Here is a 19,579-nt window from a genome sequence, read left to right as displayed (position 1 = left end):
TCACGGGGGGCGGGGCTCGGACTGCGGAAGTGGAGAGAATAAACACTTTAAAGACGGTTTATCTTTGTTATAAATGACTCAACTCAACAGTACTTTATTATCCCGTTAGGAGCTTCGTAGCGGAAGGATAAGGATCAGAAGTGCAGGTGCAGAACAACGATCCACACATCCACAACACATCCACAACAACACAATAATAACACACATCCCTACAACCACACACAGTACAAGTACTCGCAGCAAAGGTTAAAAACAAAGGACACACACAAGGATAACAATGAGTTAAAAACAGGTGAATTAAAAAGGAAGTTTAGTTCTGGTGAGTTCAGTGTTTAGAAGTCAGATTGAGGTGGAGATGAAACTGGATGAAGCTCTTTGTCCGGAGTGGGAGTGACATAGACATGTATGTATGTCTATGGGGAGTGAGCTGTATCTGCAGACTGATGGTAGTAAGTTAGGCTGTAGTTGCTGTGTAGTTAGTGTGTTGTGTGTGTGGCAATGAGCTCTTTAATGAGTAAAACCTGGTTAAAACCGGTGAAAACCTGTTAAAACCTGTTAAAACTCCCACAGCGACGTGAGTCCGAGCAGCGGAGGTTTTACTCTGAGCTGCGGCTGCTCTAACGGACACATATCTGCTGTTTAAACGGCTTAAATATCTATTATCTGCTGTTTAAACGGCTTAAATCAGAGATTTATTTATCTATTATCTACGGTTTAAAAGGCGCCATCCGGCCACCGCTGATGACGTCGTGTTTGGGCGTCGCTGTTGTGTTGTGAAGCCGCGCGCTCTGAAAAGCAGCAGAACGGCGGGAGTTTCTATGGAGACGGGACAGAGTTTCTATGGAGACGGGACAGAGACGGAGCGGGAACATGAACTGGGACCAAGTGGAGCTGCACGCGACGATCCGGACGGCGGCGAGGAGAGGTCAGTCACCATGGTAACCAGGTGTTTGAGCTGGTCAGTCACCATGGTAACCAGCCAGGTGTGTTGTTTCTGGTAGTTTCCTGTTGCTGGTTGTTTCTGGTCAGTGGATCAGTAGCTGTCACCATGGTAACCCCCCCCCCCCTCCCTGACAGCAGCCATGTTTGTCTTTAGAGCTGTAACAATCACAACCAGAAAGACAACCAGGACAAAAACAACAACAACAACAACAACAACAACAACAACACAACAGAAGCTTCTGCCACAAACACTGAAACACTTTCTCACTCCTGGTGGATTCTTAGCTCAGTGTTTTTAAACCTTCTTTGTTCATTAGAAAAATCCTGTGGCCACACACCACTCATATATATATATATATATATATATATATATATATATATATATATATATGTATATATATATACATATATATATATACATATATATGCACACCACTAACCATGTTAGAAAATGACCCAGTGCAGCCTAATACACTAAATATAATACACATTCTGTCTCTTACAGTGTAGTTAGTGTTTATTCTGACTCAGTAATGGTCATTGTGCTTCTGCCACTACATCCATTGACATAAAATAATTGTATTATCCATAACTCTGCCAGACAGTCACTACTGCAGACACACACACACAATCATCTCAGGCTGCACTTGAAAATAAGAATTTTGTTCTTAATTTGCTTGCCTGGTTAAATAAAGGTTAAATAAATAAAAATCTATCACCTACAGAAGTCAACATTAGAGTCTGTGTGTGCTCCCGTGCCAGTGGCTTCGCTGGTTGCTATAGTTACCCGCAGCGGCCGTCGCGTCACTGGCCGTTCTCATTAATCCTGCCCTATGATCCTGAGGTTGTTTCTGGTCAGTCACCATGGTAACCAGTGTGTTGTCACCATGGTAACCAGGTGTCTTCTCCCTGCAGCCAGGCTGAGGGTGTTTCTGTTTCTGGTCTGTCACCATGGTAACCAGGTATGTTGTTGTCTCTGTTTCTGGTCCGTCACCATGGTAACCAGGTGTCTTCTCCCTGCAGCGCGGCTCAGGTCGGTCCAGGAGGTTCTGCTGCTCTCTGGTCTGGAGCTGCAGAGTCGAACCGGTCTGAACCGGAACGACGTGAAGCAGCTGCTGAGGGCTGCCGCCACCGCCGCTAGGCCTCACCGGCCAATCACAGGTCAGACAGCACCACGCACCAGCCAATCACAGGTCAGACAGCACCACGCACCAGCCAATCACAGGTCAGAACACACCGATTGGATGAGACAGTGCTCGTAGGGACGAGGGTGGGGGCTGCTAACCATAGACATATATACATAGACGCCGCATTGACTGCTGCCTTCCACTAGAGCGACGTGCCTACAGGGCGGCCATCTTGGAACAGGACTACTCACTCCTACAGTGCATTACTTCCATAGAGGTATGATGTAAAAGTATCATAATTCACTCAACTGTCAAGCTATTTTCACGGGGTTTGTTTGTAACAAATGTCAGACATGATAAATATGTAGATCCGGTCTTTATTTAAGGAGTTTTTTTTAAGGGTATATATTATTATATTATAGGCTATTATTATATTATTAGTGCCTAACCGTGCCGGTAGTTTTCTTTTTCAGAGGTAATTTATAGATTAATAACGTCACATTTTGTCTCAAATGAGTTATTTCAGCAGTAAGCAGCTGTGTAACAGGCGGGATGATGTAGTGAGCTGGTTAGAATGGAACCTGGACTCAGAGCTGAGGGCTTCTGTCCGTCCTGGGTTTATTTCACTATATAACAACCTGCTGCTCACTATATATTATCCTTTACTTACATCTGACCTCTGAAAAGTGATTCTACAAGATCTGTTTTTTATGTTCCCCTTATTAACACATCCATATGCGGCACCGAAGTCTGGTATATTTTCCGAAGCTTGTCTGCTGATAGCATAGGAAAAAAAAGTAAAACCAGCATTTTCAAAATATCCAAGCATCCTGTATCATACCTACATGTCTGACGTTTTTAACAAATCAAACCGTTTGGAAATCGGTCCAAAATTCAGCGGATTTGAGGTTGAGGAGTTCCTCTTTTCCCCATAGTTGCAGCACTGCTGCCGCTGTCAGTCCTGTTCCAATATGGCGGCGCGTAGGCACGTCGCTCCACAGCCAATGCGGCGTCTATGTATATATGTCTATGCTGCTAACTCCATCTGCTGACAGGAAGTTAGACAAAACCACCGGATCGCTGACTTCTGCTTTAACCCCTGTGTGTACATCACTTTAAAAAAAGTAATTAATTATAGTTACTAGTTACTTCTCCCCAAAAGTAATGGAGTCAGTAACTGAGTTATTACATTATAAAAGTAACTAATTACCATGAAAAGTAACTATTGCGTTACCTTTTTATAAAACCTCAAATATGTCGACTCTCTCAGTATCCCTCCGCCTGAGTGGAGGGATACTGAGAGAGTCGGTTAGTTAGTTCCTGATAAACATCTTCTCTCACCAGCTCATAGATATATATACTGACTAGATGCTGCAGCTCTACTGAGTGGAATACGTCAACGTGGCGGCCATCTTGGTGAGGGGGAAGCCGTGTCTACTTCCTGCACTAGAGGTCTATCAACCATTAACATCACCACAACTCACTGGATATTCAACCTGTTTTCAAGCTGTTTGGTTTATTATAAATGTCAGACAGATATTTATGATACAACAACAAAAAAACTTTTTGAATTTTTTTAAATAATTTAAAAAAAAATAAACATACACTTCCATACTCAGACACCCACATGCATAAACACAGTGAAACATGTTCTACAGGGTCTGACTGGTCTGACTGCTGGTCAGACGTTTATATGTCTATGGTCAGAACCCCGGACCAAGATGGCCGCCGTGTTGACGTACGCTGAGAAGCAGAAGGCGGTGTACATCTAGTCAGTATCTACAGTTTATCTATGTCACCAGCTGAAACAGGAACTTTCTGGATTACAGTTACTGAATAAAGTAGTGCTGTTTATAACGTTAACACTGTCTCTCTGTCTCTCTGTCCCTCTGTCCCTCTGCAGCGTGCAACCTGCTGGTGCCCCCCCCCCGCCTCAGTCTGGGCTGCCCGGTGCTGGACCGGCTGCTGAGGGGGGGTCTTCCTCTGGGGGGCATCACTGAGCTGTCTGGAGAGAGCGGAGCGGGGAAGACTCAGCTCAGTCTGCAGCTCTGTCTGTCGGTGCAGTACCCTGCAGCCTGGGGGGGGCTGGACGCTGGTAGGTGAGGGGGGGGGGGGGGGGCTGGACGCTGGTAGGTGAGGGGGGGGGGGGGGGCTGGTAGGTGAGGGGGGGGGGGGGGGCTGGACGCTGGTAGGTGAGGGGGGGGGGGGCTGGACGCTGGTAGGTGAGGGGGGGGGCAGGTAGGAGGGGGGGCTGGACGCTGGTAAAACCCATTTGTATTCCTAACAACACACCACCACCACGGTGTCACAGTGGAGGGGGTTGAGGGGGGCGGGGGGGGGCTGGACGCTGGTAGGTGAGGGGGGGGGGGGCTGGACGCTGGTAGGTGAGGGGGGGGGGGGCTGGACGCTGGTAGGTGAGGGGGGGGTTGTTTTTAGACACTTTTTACTTCTTTCAAGCAGATTTTCACTTGAAATAAGTAGAAAAATCTGATAGTGGAGCAAGTTTTTCTTTCTTATTAAAAGCACTAGATTTTTCTACTTATTTCAAGTGAAAATGAGTTTGAAACAAGTGAAAATGATCTAAAAACAAGTTAATGTTTAGGTGAAGAGTCTTATTTTAAGTGGAAAGAGATTAGTTTTGACTAGAAATGAGACAAATATTCTTGGACAGATTTGGAGTTTTTGCAGTGCAGTGCTAAAAACATAACACCTTGAGGGAACTTCTTTTGGAATGCTGTTTTCATGGATATTAATTGGCACAAGGCTTGTTCCTTTTAAATTATGTGTCACAAATAAAATTAGAGAATTACATTTAAAAATACTAACATAACATAAACCCATCTAAGATGTATGTTTCAAGATTCCTTGACATCGATAACAAATGTACCTTTTGTAAAATTGAACTGGGTCGAGTCATAAAACACATTTCTGGTGTAAATAGTTGTTTGTTCTATCTGCACCGTAGCAGCAGCAAATCTATTTGCTCCGTAGGTCTAGAAACGAGCCGTAGGTCAGTGAAGGCAGCACCAACGTGTCCTCTGTCCTCATATATACATATACATATACATATACATAGGGGTGTGTATTGGCAAGGACCTCACGATACGATACGTATCACGATACTTGGGTCACGATACGATATATTGCGATATCCAAATTTTGTGATATATTGCGATATTACATAGTTCGCTGAAAACTAACAATGTATCATGCATCTTTAAATCCGAGTTGTAAGCCGATATTAACATCAAATGATAGTAATTCATCACCTAGCCTAATGAAAACTTTGTTAACATCTGTGTTTTCTAATAAGATAAACTTCTCAGTCTGTTTACCTCACTTCAATCATTGATGCAAAATGGGCAAATATATGCATCTGACAAACTGAACTGTTTCCATAGCCTACTAGTTCAAATTAATGAAATACAAACATGTAGACTGCTGCACTACTAGACTACAAGTAAAAATAAATTAAATATGTAGTTTTACATTTAAATAAAAATGTTAAATTGAAAATGAAATATAACCATAGTATCTGAGACTGACAAACTGTAGCCTATATTTAATGAAATTTAATGAAAAAACATCTGATACAGGATACAGATCCTCTACATCAGACTCAAAATAATAACAACATACAGAAATTAAACACATACCAACCCATACATATAACAGAATAATCCAATATTATTCTTTACACTCTGGTGCTACCACGTCCTGTCTGGCAATAAAGGCTGCAGTCACACAGACTGCAGTCACACACAGACACTGGCAGTGAGAGACACTCGTCCGTCACACAAACACAACAAACAGCTGTGGATTTCCCCGTGTGCTGAGCAGTGAGCGGAACCTACCACGGCATCCTGCACCACAACAACACCAGCTCCCGTTAGCTTAGCGGCTAGCGGAGCCTGTCGGCTCTACAGTCTATGGTCAGCTCTGTAGCATTAGCTCCTCCAGCTGGGCTGCAGCGCTCGCGGTGCTCCGGTTCTACCTGGTTTCCGTGACAACGTGAACACAGCGGCTCCTCCGCTACGCTGAGAAGCTGTGAACAGTCTGCAGTAATCCGTGTTGTTGACGAGGGAGCGGACGCTTGGTGGCATGAGTGCAGGCGCTGTTAGCGTGTGTGGATTAGCATGTAGCCCGGCACAGACGCCGCCTGGCTTGCCCCGTCTAGGTGATCTGACAAGCCGCCTGAGGTGACGCCTCGGCGGGGTTGCACCAGGTGCAGCCCCGGTCTCTCCTGGTCCTTCACGGCGTAGAAAGCCGAGCTCGTCTAGCACACTTCACCGGTGTTTGTTGTGACGGGAAGCTTTGCTACGGATGAGTAACTGTCGGTGTCGGTCGCACTGTGGCACATTCTACGCTTTATAAAACATGTGCATTATGTTTGATTTAAACAATGATGGGGCTTTCCTGATCTCTTTCTCTGATGCCGCCAACAACACCATCTACTGGGCTGAACAAGCAACTACAACTATAGTACCAAAACATTAAATTCACTTTTTTTTTTTCACCTCAATTTATATAATAAAAGATCGATACTTGGCGTCCGTGTATCGATACAGTATCGCCGTTCAAAATATCGCGATATTGTGCTGTATCGATATTTTCTTACACCCCTACATATACATAGGTATATATATATAATACATGAATGACATGTTAGTAGAGTCTAAACCCAGTAGAGCTCTGAGATCTACTGACTCAGGTCAGATAGTGGAGCTCAGAGTTCAGACCAGACATGGTGAAGCAGCATTTAGCTGTGATGCTGCAACAACTGGAACAAACTACCAGCAGACCTGAGATCAGCCCCAACTGTCAGCACTTTTACATCCAGGTTAAAAACATTTCTCTTTTCACGTGCTTATAGCTGAGAACTTAAAACTTCATCTATTTTACTTTTATTTGCTCTGTTTTTAACTCTGTTTTCAGTGTTTTGTTTGTTTTTATTCTGTCTTATGCTTCTTTTTTTAATGTTTTGTCTTTATGTAAAGCACATTGAGTTGCCTTGGTATGAAATGCGCTGTAGAAATAAAGATGCCTTGCCTCTGTCCTCTGTCCAGGCGCCGTCTTCATCAGCACCGAGGACTTGTTTCCGTGCCGACGGCTGCAGCAGCTGATCCAGGAACAGTCCTGTCTGCGCTCCGACGTCCCCTCGTCCCTCGTCAACGGTCTCCGCTTCAGTGACGGCGTCTACGTGGAGCACGCCGCCGACCTGGTGACGTCATCACCTGTCATCACCTGTCCTCTGTCTTCACCTGTCCTCTGTCCTCTCTGTCTCACCTGTCTTCACCTGTCTCACCTGTCTCACCTGTCTTCACCTGTCTGTTCTCTCTGTCTTCACCTGTCTGTCCTCTCTGTCTCACCTGTCTTCACCTGTCTCTCCTCTCTGTCTCACCTTGCCCAGACAGTAACAGTAACAGCATCAACAACATTCCTGTCTACAACAGTTAAAAGAGGACAGAGTCGATGCTGCATCACTTCTCTCACTATGGAAAACATTACAGTTTAAACACCTTTACATTACAGTTTAAACACCTTTACATTACAGTTTAAACACCTTTACATTACAGTTTAAAACACCTTTACATTACAGTTTAAACACCTTTACATTACAGTTTAAACACCTTTACATGACAGTTTAAAACACCTTTATATTACAGTTTAAACACCTTTACATTACAGTTTAAACACCTTTACATTACAGTTTAAACACCTTTACATTACAGTTTAAACACCTTTACATGACAGTTTAAACACCTTTACATTACAGTTTAAACACCTTTACATTACAGTTTAAAACACCTTTACATTACAGTTTAAACACCTTTACATTACAGTTTAAACACCTTTACATGACAGTTTAAAACACCTTTATATTACAGTTTAAACACCTTTACATGACAGTTTAAAACACCTTTACATTACAGTTTAAACACCTTTACATTACAGTTTAAAACACCTTTACATTACAGTTTAAACACCTTTACATTACAGTTTAAACACCTTTACATTACAGTTTAAACACCTTTACATGACAGTTTAAACACCTTTACATTACAGTTTAAACACCTTTACATTACAGTTTAAACACCTTTACATTACAGTTTAAACACCTTTACATTACAGTTTAAACACCTTTACATGACAGTTTAAAACACCTTTATATTACAGTTTAAACACCTTTACATGACAGTTTAAAACACCTTTACATTACAGTTTAAACACCTTTACATTACAGTTTAAACACCTTTACATTACAGTTTAAACACCTTTACATTACAGTTTAAACACCTTTACATGACAGTTTAAACACCTTTACATTACAGTTTAAAACACCTTTACATTACAGTTTAAACACCTTTACATTACAGTTTAAACACCTTTACATTACAGTTTAAAACACCTTTACATTACAGTTTAAACACCTTTACATGACAGTTTAAAACACCTTTACATTACAGTTTAAAACACCTTTACATTACAGTTTAAAACACCTTTACATTACAGTTTAAACACCTTTACATTACAGTTTAAACACCTTTACATTACAGTTTAAACACCTTTACATTACAGTTAAAACACCTTTACATTACAGTTTAAACACCTTTACATTACAGTTTAAACACCTTTACATTACAGTTTAAACACCTTTACATTACAGTTTAAACACCTTTACATTACAGTTTAAAACCTTTACATTACAGTTTAAAACACCTTTACATTACAGTTTAAACACCTTTACATTACAGTTTAAACACCTTTACATTACAGTTTAAACACCTTTACATTACAGTTTAAAACACCTTTACATGACAGTTTAAACACCTTTACATGACAGTTTAAAACACCTTTACATGACAGTTTAAAACACCTTTACATTACAGTTTAAACACCTTTACATTACAGTTTAAACACCTTTACATTACAGTTTAAACACCTTTACATTACAGTTTAAACACCTTTACATTACAGTTTAAACACCTTTACATGACAGTTTAAAACACCTTTACATTACAGTTTAAACACCTTTACATTACAGTTTAAAACACCTTTACATTACAGTTTAAAACACCTTTACATTACAGTTTAAAACACCTTTACATTACAGTTTAAACACCTTTACATGACAGTTTAAAACACCTTTACATGACAGTTTAAACACCTTTACATGACAGTTTAAAACACCTTTACATGACAGTTTAAACACCTTTACATGACAGTTTAAACACCTTTACATGACAGTTTAAACACCTTTACATGACAGTTTAAACACCTTTACATGACAGTTTAAACACCTTTACATGACAGTTTAAACACCTTTACATGACAGTTTAAACACCTTTACATGACAGTTTAAACACCTTTACATGACAGTTTAAACACCTTTACATGACAGTTTAAAACACCTTTACATTACAGTTTAAACACCTTTACATGACAGTTTAAACACCTTTACATGACAGTTTAAACACCTTTACATGACAGTTTAAACACCTTTACATTACAGTTTAAACACCTTTACATTACAGTTTAAAACACCTTTACATGACAGTTTAAACACCTTTACATTACAGTTTAAACACCTTTACATTACAGTTTAAACACCTTTACATTACAGTTTAAAACACCTTTACATTACAGTTTAAACACCTTTACATTACAGTTTAAACACCTTTACATGACAGTTTAAACACCTTTACATGACAGTTTAAACACCTTTACATGACAGTTTAAAACACCTTTACATTACAGTTTAAACACCTTTACATGACAGTTTAAACACCTTTACATGACAGTTTAAAACACCTTTACATTACAGTTTAAACACCTTTACATTACAGTTTAAACACCTTTACATGACAGTTTAAAACACCTTTACATTACAGTTTAAACACCTTTACATGACAGTTTAAACACCTTTACATGACAGTTTAAACACCTTTACATGACAGTTTAAACACCTTTACATGACAGTTTAAACACCTTTACATTACAGTTTAAACACCTTTACATGACAGTTTAAACACCTTTACATGACAGTTTAAAACACCTTTACATTACAGTTTAAACACCTTTACATGACAGTTTAAACACCTTTACATGACAGTTTAAACACCTTTACATGACAGTTTAAAACACCTTTACATTACAGTTTAAACACCTTTACATTACAGTTTAAACACCTTTACATGACAGTTTAAAACACCTTTACATGACAGTTTAAACACCTTTACATGACAGTTTAAACACCTTTACATGACAGTTTAAACACCTTTACATGACAGTTTAAAACACCTTTACATTACAGTTTAAACACCTTTACATTACAGTTTAAAACACCTTTACATGACAGTTTAAAACACCTTTACATTACAGTTTAAAACACCTTTACATTACAGTTTAAACACCTTTACATGACAGTTTAAACACCTTTACATTACAGTTTAAACACCTTTACATGACAGTTTAAACACCTTTACATTACAGTTTAAACACCTTTACATGACAGTTTAAACACCTTTACATGACAGTTTAAAACACCTTTATATTACAGTTTAAATTACAGTTTAAACACCTTTATATTACAGTTTAAAACACCTTTATATTACAGTTTAAATTACAGTTTAAAACACCTTTACATGACAGTTTAAACACCTTTACATGACAGTTTAAACACCTTTACATGACAGTTTAAACACCTTTACATGACAGTTTAAACACCTTTATATTACAGTTTAAAACACCTTTATATTACAGTTTAAAACACCTTTATATTACAGTTTAAACACCTTTACATTACAGTTTAAAACACCTTTATATTACAGTTTAAATTACAGTTTAAAACACCTTTATATTACAGTTTAAAACACCTTTATATTACAGTTTAAATTACAGTTTAAAACACCTTTATATTACAGTTTAAACACCTTTACATTACAGTTTAAAACACCTTTACATTACAGTTTAAACACCTTTACATGACAGTTTAAACACCTTTATATTACAGTTTAAAACACCTTTATATTACAGTTTAAAACACCTTTATATTACAGTTTAAACACCTTTACATTACAGTTTAAAACACCTTTATATTACAGTTTAAATTACAGTTTAAAACACCTTTATATTACAGTTTAAAACACCTTTATATTACAGTTTAAATTACAGTTTAAAACACCTTTATATTACAGTTTAAACACCTTTACATTACAGTTTAAAACACCTTTACATTACAGTTTAAACACCTTTACATGACAGTTTAAAACACCTTTACATTACAGTTTAAAACACCTTTACATTACAGTTTAAACACCTTTACATTACAGTTTAAACACCTTTACATTACAGTTTAAAACACCTTTACATGACAGTTTAAACACCTTTACATTACAGTTTAAAACACCTTTACATGACAGTTTAAAACACCTTTACATTACAGTTTAAACACCTTTACATTACAGTTTAAAACACCTTTACATTACAGTTTAAACACCTTTACATGACAGTTTAAACACCTTTATATTACAGTTTAAAACACCTTTATATTACAGTTTAAACACCTTTATATTACAGTTTAAAACACCTTTATATTACAGTTTAAACACCTTTATATTACAGTTTAAAACACCTTTATATTACAGTTTAAAACACCTTTATATTACAGTTTAAACACCTTTATATTACAGTTTAAACACCTTTACATTACAGTTTAAACACCTTTATATTACAGTTTAAAACACCTTTATATTACAGTTTAAAACACCTTTATATTACAGTTTAAACACCTTTATATTACAATTTAAAACACCTTTATATTACAGTTTAAATTACAGTTTAAAACACCTTTACATTACAGTTTAAACACCTTTACATTACAGTTTAAACACCTTTACATGACAGTTTAAACACCTTTACATTACAGTTTAAACACCTTTATATCAATACACTCAGTTAAAACACAATCATGATTCATATCGTTCATCCACACGCCACCAGACGGCAACACAAGGCCGCTTCACGCTTCTAAACCAAACACACACTAGAATACAGATCAATGAAAACATGGAACTGCTCCTTTAACTAAACTCACACACAAACTAACATTCAAAAAGCAAATAAAACATATCTTGGAATTTCATATCTGTAAAATAACACACACACACACATAAAGGGTCTTATGTAGCGTAATAGAGTCTCTTGTCATTTTCATTTGTTTTATTCTTTTTATTTTATTTTATTTTATTTTCTAACTGCTGTACATCAGAGTTATTATATCTTACACGTGTTCTTTGATGTGGATGATGTAGATGATAATCTGATGGTACAGATTTAATGTAGATTTAGTCTTTATGTTGTGATTGCAGATTAATGTTTAAATCATAGACTGTAAAAAGAATGGACGTAGCGTCCGTGACGTCCCCCATTGGTTGTGGGGAGTCGTTTTTGTGACTCAAATATGGCGGCCTGAACAGCGCCATGTTGGATTGGCCGGCCGAGAACCCGCCCACTGGCCTCGAAGCAGCCTGTCTCCGGACCGCTCCGGACCTGTCACTCAACGTTTCCGCGCCCTGATTGGCCAGAATTTTAACCTTATAACAGTAAAACTGTAGAGTTTAAAAAAAATCCCCCCCCCTCAGAGTGTGTGCGGGGGTAGAAACTATCGATTGAGACGAAAAAACGTTCTGACACCAGGCTTTTAACATGTTTACTGAGGATGTAAAGTCTGTGATTTTAACATGGGGGTCTATGGGGAATGCTCCCTTCTGACACCAGCCCCCAGAGGAAGAAGAGGGGATTGCAGTTTTTTGAACGCGGAAGTGACTTCACTTCTCAGACCCACAACTGCCCCCTTGGTTTAAATGTAAACTGGTTTTAACTGGAGGAAGACGAGCGGCTTCTTGTTTTTCTTTCTTTCTTTTTCTTTCTTTTTGTAGTTTTCTTGAGATTTTTGGGGATTATTCTGTTCTATGTATTTCAGTGATTATGTCTGGTTGGTATATTTGTGTTAAATGTTTGTATGTTGTTAATTTGAGTCTGATGTGAAGGATTTATATTTATATTTATATAATTTATCTCCTGTATCAGATGTTTTTCATTAACCTCTGTCCTCTCTGTCCTCAGGAGTGTCTGCAGCGGTGTCTGTCGCGCCGTGTCCCCGTCCTTCTGGCGCGCGGCCTCGTGCGTCTGGTGGTCGTGGACTCGCTGGCGGCGCTGTTCCGCTCTGAGTTCGAGGCCTCTGATTGGCTGCAGAGGAACAAGCAGCTGCTCAGCGTCTCGGCGGCGCTGAGGCAGCTGAGCCTCCAGTTCAACGCGCCGGTGCTCTGTGTCAACCAGGTAACTGTTCCCTCTCACCTCTCACCTGTCCTCTGTGTGTCTTCCTTTAAAGGTATAGTACGTGCGGTTGCATGTATTTGTAACGACTTGTAACAACTCATTCTAAGGAACCAGAAAGCTTTCATTTGGATGCAGCTGTGATTCACCTTCAGTCAAATACGGATTTATGAAAGACAGGTTTGAGTTTTGATCATAAAAAGAACACGTACGTACAAGTACACAAGACACAAAAACATTATACACATTGGACACATTAGAAGCCATGCACAAAAAGCAACAATACTAGACAATTAATACACAGACAACATGACAAGAAATTTAATGTTCACAGCCTTGACCACTAATTAGCCACTTTTTTAAAAAGTGTTTAAAGGAGATGTAATTTGAAATATTTCTAATGTGAGTTGGAATAGAGTTCCATTCGCGAGCAGCTCTAATAGAAAACACAGACTGGCCGAAAGAACTTTTTCTAAACGCAATAACACAGTCTCCTCTAGTTGCACTCTGAGTAGATGTTGATACCATTTTTATAAACTGATTCAATGCTGGAGGCGCACGTCCATGTATGATTTTGTACATAAGACAAAAGTGTGAATATTTAATCAGGTTTTCCCAATTTAACAGCTTGTATTTCAGTAAAATATGACAATGATGATAGTTATTGGATTTCCTGTCCAGCACTTTATAGTAAGGGTATTTTAGCTGATATTTGACCAATCTGGGAACTAAATCCTTACCAAGAAATTTCTTCACAATTGTCTTTAGGAACGTGCGTAATATCATGTCTTAAAATGTTGAAATTCAACTCCCGTGGGAAACCCCCTAAAAAACTACTCAAAGTTGGGGTACCCGTAACTGGATTTTTGAACATTCCGAAATGTTAAATTTGGCCTTAAATAACTTGTGAGGGGTCAAACTAGGGGTTTTTCATGATCCTGAGTTGATCGCAAACATTAGTTTTATGCCCAAAACACTCCTTGGTGGAGAAAAAAACAGCCACACCCACTTTTCTTGTTCATTGGAACCCCCATCACCACCACCAATAGAATGTATTGCAGAGAAGCCATTCCTTAGCATTACAGAGGTTGTCTTACATAATACTACTAAATACTCAATATAATGTAACTTTTATTCTACCTTTTTTTCTATAGGACATTATACAGACCCTCCAGGATTTTGTGGTGTCGCTAAATTTATTTAAAAAGTTATTATAAATGTAATTTATTATGCGGATTGGTAGCAAGCAGCGAGAGAGAAAACACAGTGGACATGCACCAGATTTCACATACCAGCAACAACTGAAACAAGTTTGTTCGAAATGAAGATAGGAAAAGCACAAAAAATACACAGTGGTGCTACATTGATTGCAAACATGATAATGTTAATCTGCACACACACTGAGCATCAATCTCCATCGAGCATCCAGGCTCTTTTTGAAGAATGGAAAAAGATAGATGTTGCAGTGTGTCACAAACTTGTTCATTCCAGCTTGGGCCTATTGCTTGGTCATGACCGTATGGTAGCTGTTGTAGTGTATTATGGGATTTGTAATGTGAGTAATGTGAATGCTGTATTGGTGGGCCATTATTAACATAATATTTTTCTTGAAGGCCATATAAAAGTGTATCTCAGGACAGATCTGGCCCCCAGGTTTTTGACATGAGATTGACGTGTGTGCTAGATTAATGTCCAACAATGGAAAAAGATAGAATATAGTTAGGCTATATTAAGTATTCAGTAGTAATAGTAGAAGTTTTTTTGTGACATTAAAGAAAACCTCTGTCATGCACAGGAATAGCTGATCTCTAATGTATTCTATTGAGTATAGTAGATCACCACCTAAACTGCAAAAATCCTCATGAAGACAACAGGCCTACACCATGTTATCCTAGTTTGATAGCTAATGGAGCAGTCAGCTAGTAAAATAAAATGGTCAGATGGTCATCAGATTCAGTCGCACATAGGAGTTGGCTAACTAACCATATTAGCTACTGTTAGCCAACTATTAACCATTTTGGTAAGACTTTGACGCCTATCTCTATAATGCATAAACATAGTTATAATAAGTTATAATGTGGTTATAGCATTGTATAACTATAATTATATACATTCATAAATGATCATAATATCTTATAACAATAATCAATACTTCATAACAATAATCATAACACACTATAAAACATTTTATTGTGACTTATAAGGTCAGGTATTATAATACATTATAATTGTTAGTAACTGGCTGACAATGCCCAGGTCGATAATACATTTTAAATATAGTTATAATGTGTTATAATTGGCTTATAAAAGTGTATAACCATCATTATAAATACTCATAAATGATCATAAGGCTTTATAACATTTAGCATAACACATTAAAGAGCATTTTATAAAGTATTATAATACAGTTATAATGCTCTATGATGTGTTATGATTATTGTTATAAAGCCTTATGATAATTTATGAGTGTTTATTATGATAGTTATACACGACTATAAGCCAATTGCAACACATTATAACTATATTTATAATGCATAAATGTGGGCATTGTCAGCGAGTTACTAACAATTATAACGTATTATAATACCTGACCTTATTAGTCATGATAAAATGCTTTATAGTGCGTTATGCTTATTGTTGTAAAGCATTATGATCATTTATGAGTGTTTATAACTCATTATAAGTATGATAATAATGCATTATAGAGATAGGCATCAAATAAAGTGTTACCACAATTTTTAAGTTTCTTATGCATGTTATCAATAACAATAACTAGTAATAAAAACACAGACATGCAAAAAAAAGTAATGGAAACACTGTGACCACAGCTGACCACAGCTAGCCACAGCGGTCCATGACAGCAAATTTGCTGAAAAGTTGCAGTGGCAAGGCCAAAGAATTCATGATTGAATTTGCATTAATAGTTGCAATTGTGACATCATAAAATCCTGGAGGGTCTGTATAATGTCCTATAGAAAAAAGGGTAGAATAAAAGTTATATTATATTGAGTATTTAGTAGTATTATGTAACACAACCTCTGCAATGCTAAGGAATGGCTTCTCTGCAATACATTCTATTGGTGGTGGTGATGGGGGTTCCGATGAACAAGAAAAGTGGGTGTGGCTGTTTTTTTCTCCACCAAGGAGTGTTTTGGGCATAAAACTAATGTTTGCGATCAACTCAGAATCATGAAAAACCCCTAGTTTGACCCCTCACAAGTTACTTAAGGCCAAATTTAACATTTCGGAATGTTCAAAAACCCAGTTACGGGTACCCCAACTTTGAGTAGTTTTTTAGGGGGTTTCCCACGGGAGTTGAATTTCAACATTTTAAGACGTCATACTACGCATGTTCCTAAAGACAATTGTGAAGAAATTTCTTGGTAAGGATTTAGTTCCCAGATTTTCATATGTTGCCCTTACTATTAAGGGTTTTTTGTATAGTGAAAGTAATGGTTTGAGAGCGGTGTTGCTCGCTTGAGACCAAGTAGTCAAACAATATGTTATATGGGACAAGATCATTGAGTGCATGTACATTAATGCTGCCTTGGTCGACATGCGACTGTGGATTTGTCTAAAGTTTGACAAATTAAATGTAACGCACTTGGAGACCTTTTTGATCTTTAAAGGTGAGATTATTATCAATGAGCACACCGAGATATTTAAAATCTGTGTGTTTCAGGTGTCGGACGTCTTCAGAGCGGATCCCACTCTGGGGTAAGAGAGCGCCTCCTTCTCCTCCTGTGGTTGTCATGGTGACTGTCTGCTCTGATGTCATAGTGATGTCATAGTGATGTCATGGTGTCTCGTCCTATCCCAGTCCTCTGTCGTCCGGCGGCGTGGCGCCCGCGTTGGGTCTGGCGTGGGCCAATCAGGTGACGGTGCGGCTGATGATGCGGCGTCTCCAGGCGACGGTTGCCCGCGGCGACCAGAGCAGCGTGCTGCGGCGGCTGGACGTCGTGTTCGCTCCTCACCTGGCGCGAGACGGACGAGACGCCGCCGTGTGGAGGGAGGGGCTGAGGGGGGAGGGGACATCCCATAATGATCTGATCTGAGGGGCTGAGGGGGGAGGAGACATCCCATAATGATCCCCCCTCCGACATCCCATAATGATGATGTCATGTAAATATTATGGGATGTAAATAAAAGCCTCTCCACCCTGACTCTGTGATGACTTCACACAACGACACCATGACGACATGCGCCGTGTCACGCTGTCAAGTTACCACGGCAACGGCAGAGACAGGATGTTGCTTTGCTCTTTCAAAATAAGAGCGCGAACACTTTCACTTAGAACAGGAACATGAGACAGAAACCATGGTGATGTGATACATCATGACGTCATCGACGCTCCGTCTACTTCCTGTTGTGACGTCACAGTGATGATCTGAACATCACCATGGAAACGAGCTTTAAACAGGGTTCTTACGGGTCCTTAAAACGTCTTAAAAGGCATTGAATTCATTAATCTAAAATCAAGGCCTTAATCGGCATTAAAATGTCTTAAATGTTTCAAACGTCTTAAAAATGTAAAAAACACCTGGTAAGTTATTTTATGGTTGTAATTAGTCTCAAATCTCTAAATAATTGGTAACAATCCGACAGAGAGAAGTTAGTGGCGACCGCCTCCAGCTCCCAAGTCAGTGTTTTTTGTTTTTTCAGACTTTCTATGCTTTTATTTTGAAAGGACAGCTGTCAAGAGACATTTATTTTGAAAGGACAGCTGTCAAGAGACATTTATTTTGAAAGGACAGCTTGAAAGAGACACAATCCAATGTTCCTGTAGCAGTCACTTTACCTTGGACCACAGAGGAAAGTGGGTAAATTGTCCCTAACCCTATGATGTAATTGATGTGGTGGTTTTATTTCTTTTTTCTGCATTTGTGTTTATTATGAAGTCGGTCTTAAATTTCATTTCAAGTGGCTTTAAAAAAGTCTTAAAAAGTCTTAAATGTAACTTGGCTTAAGCTGTAGGAACCCTGTTAAATGACGTTCACCGCTGCTCAGTTCACACTAGGTGATGTCGTGGAAATGTTTAGCTGTTTGCTGTTAGTGAATAATGAAATAGAGACTTCGCCGGCCGACATGATTTCATTTCCTTGCAAGTAAAGGTCAGTCCTCACCCGAGGGGTCATGGTAAAGAAAAGACCAAGACAATGTGGAGACCTAAACATTTCTACCTGAGGAACGCCCCCTCAGGTATATTTCACATCCCTTTGTCTGCTGAGGGGTCGTAGCCCCGTCTCAGGATGTCCTTTCACACTCTGGTCTTTCACAGTATCGGCACCGACATCCTGGAGTGTGATTAGAGCTCTAATCAACGCAATTTAAAATACAAAAGGGTTTGAGTATATCATGAGAAAGTGAGAGGTTGGGTGTGTCTGAAACTTGGAATGCAATTACAAGGTTTAGACATGAAAATACACAAATGGGTAGTAAATTAAAGGAGATCTGAGACCTTGGAGGGAAAGCGGGGTGGGGGGACGTCTCAAGTGATTAAAACAAAGGAAGATTCAAATTTACCATCACAGAACAGTTGATTCAGCTCCAGGTCAGACACAGTTACACTATTCAAAGGTTTTCTCCTGTGTGAAAGGTGAAAGACATCAGACTGAACTCTGGCTTCGCCCTGAGACTCAGAGTCTCTGGTGTTTCAGATGGTTTTCAGACGGTAACACAACATAACCCGACTGCCATGCACCTAAAGTAAACCTGGACCCTGGTCCTCAAACCACTTTAGATTCAAGATTCAAGAAATGTATTTTGCCATTTTGTGCACAGCCAGCTGGGTACAATAGGAATTCTTGTGCAGAGGTCCGGTCCCCCCAGGTCAGATATAAAAGATTATTAAAAGGTTTTAAAAACTTGTTAAAAGATAGTGAGTCAAGACAGAAACAAACATTCCACACAATTCAACAAATAGCAACAACAACAAAATAGCCTATAAATAAAACACAACGCTTTACTTCTACTTACGCATCTCTAACACTCTGGAGAACATGGGTCGAAGTGTTACTACGGTGGTGGCTTATTATGGTCTGGTCATAGCACCTGAATCCGAAGCCCGGCTGAGGGAGCTGAAGGAATTCTCCACGTTGAAAAACTGAGATACAGAGATACAGATATCGGAAAACTCACAGAACTTCTATGGTCATGTGTATTTGTACCTACTC

General features: G+C 38.8%; 1 protein-coding gene across 1 annotated transcript; it reads left to right on the top strand.

Annotated features, from left to right (window-relative positions):
• The first annotated feature begins 30 nt into the window (after positions 1-30).
• xrcc3 (X-ray repair complementing 3) lies at positions 31-17,461 on the top strand. Its single transcript, XM_085770742.1, has 8 exons — positions 31-146; positions 722-925; positions 1,966-2,103; positions 3,973-4,164; positions 7,136-7,290; positions 13,197-13,409; positions 17,089-17,123; positions 17,227-17,461. Exons 2-8 carry the CDS (start codon positions 841-843, stop codon positions 17,459-17,461), a joined length of 1,053 nt encoding a protein of 350 aa, XP_085626868.1. The 5' UTR covers positions 31-146; positions 722-840.
• The last annotated feature ends 2,118 nt before the right edge of the window (positions 17,462-19,579 follow it).

Source organism: Trachurus japonicus, chromosome 24 (genome assembly GCF_045865225.1).
Source record: "Trachurus japonicus isolate A0001 chromosome 24, Traja_1.0".
Classification (NCBI taxonomy): domain Eukaryota; kingdom Metazoa; phylum Chordata; class Actinopteri; order Carangiformes; family Carangidae; genus Trachurus; species Trachurus japonicus.
Note: the sequence above shows the minus strand (reverse complement) of the source record. Positions and strands in the feature narration are given on the sequence as shown.

Excerpts from the sequence above, each read along its gene's own strand:
- xrcc3 (XM_085770742.1), top strand. The coding sequence starts at position 841 with ATGGAGACGGGACAGAGACGGAGCGGGAACATGAACTGGGACCAAGTG. Across the intron at positions 4,165-7,135 it reads CTGGGGGGGGCTGGACGCTG|GCGCCGTCTTCATCAGCACC; the intron begins GTAGGTGAGGGG and ends TCCTCTGTCCAG. Across the intron at positions 7,291-13,196 it reads TGGAGCACGCCGCCGACCTG|GAGTGTCTGCAGCGGTGTCT; the intron begins GTGACGTCATCA and ends CTCTGTCCTCAG.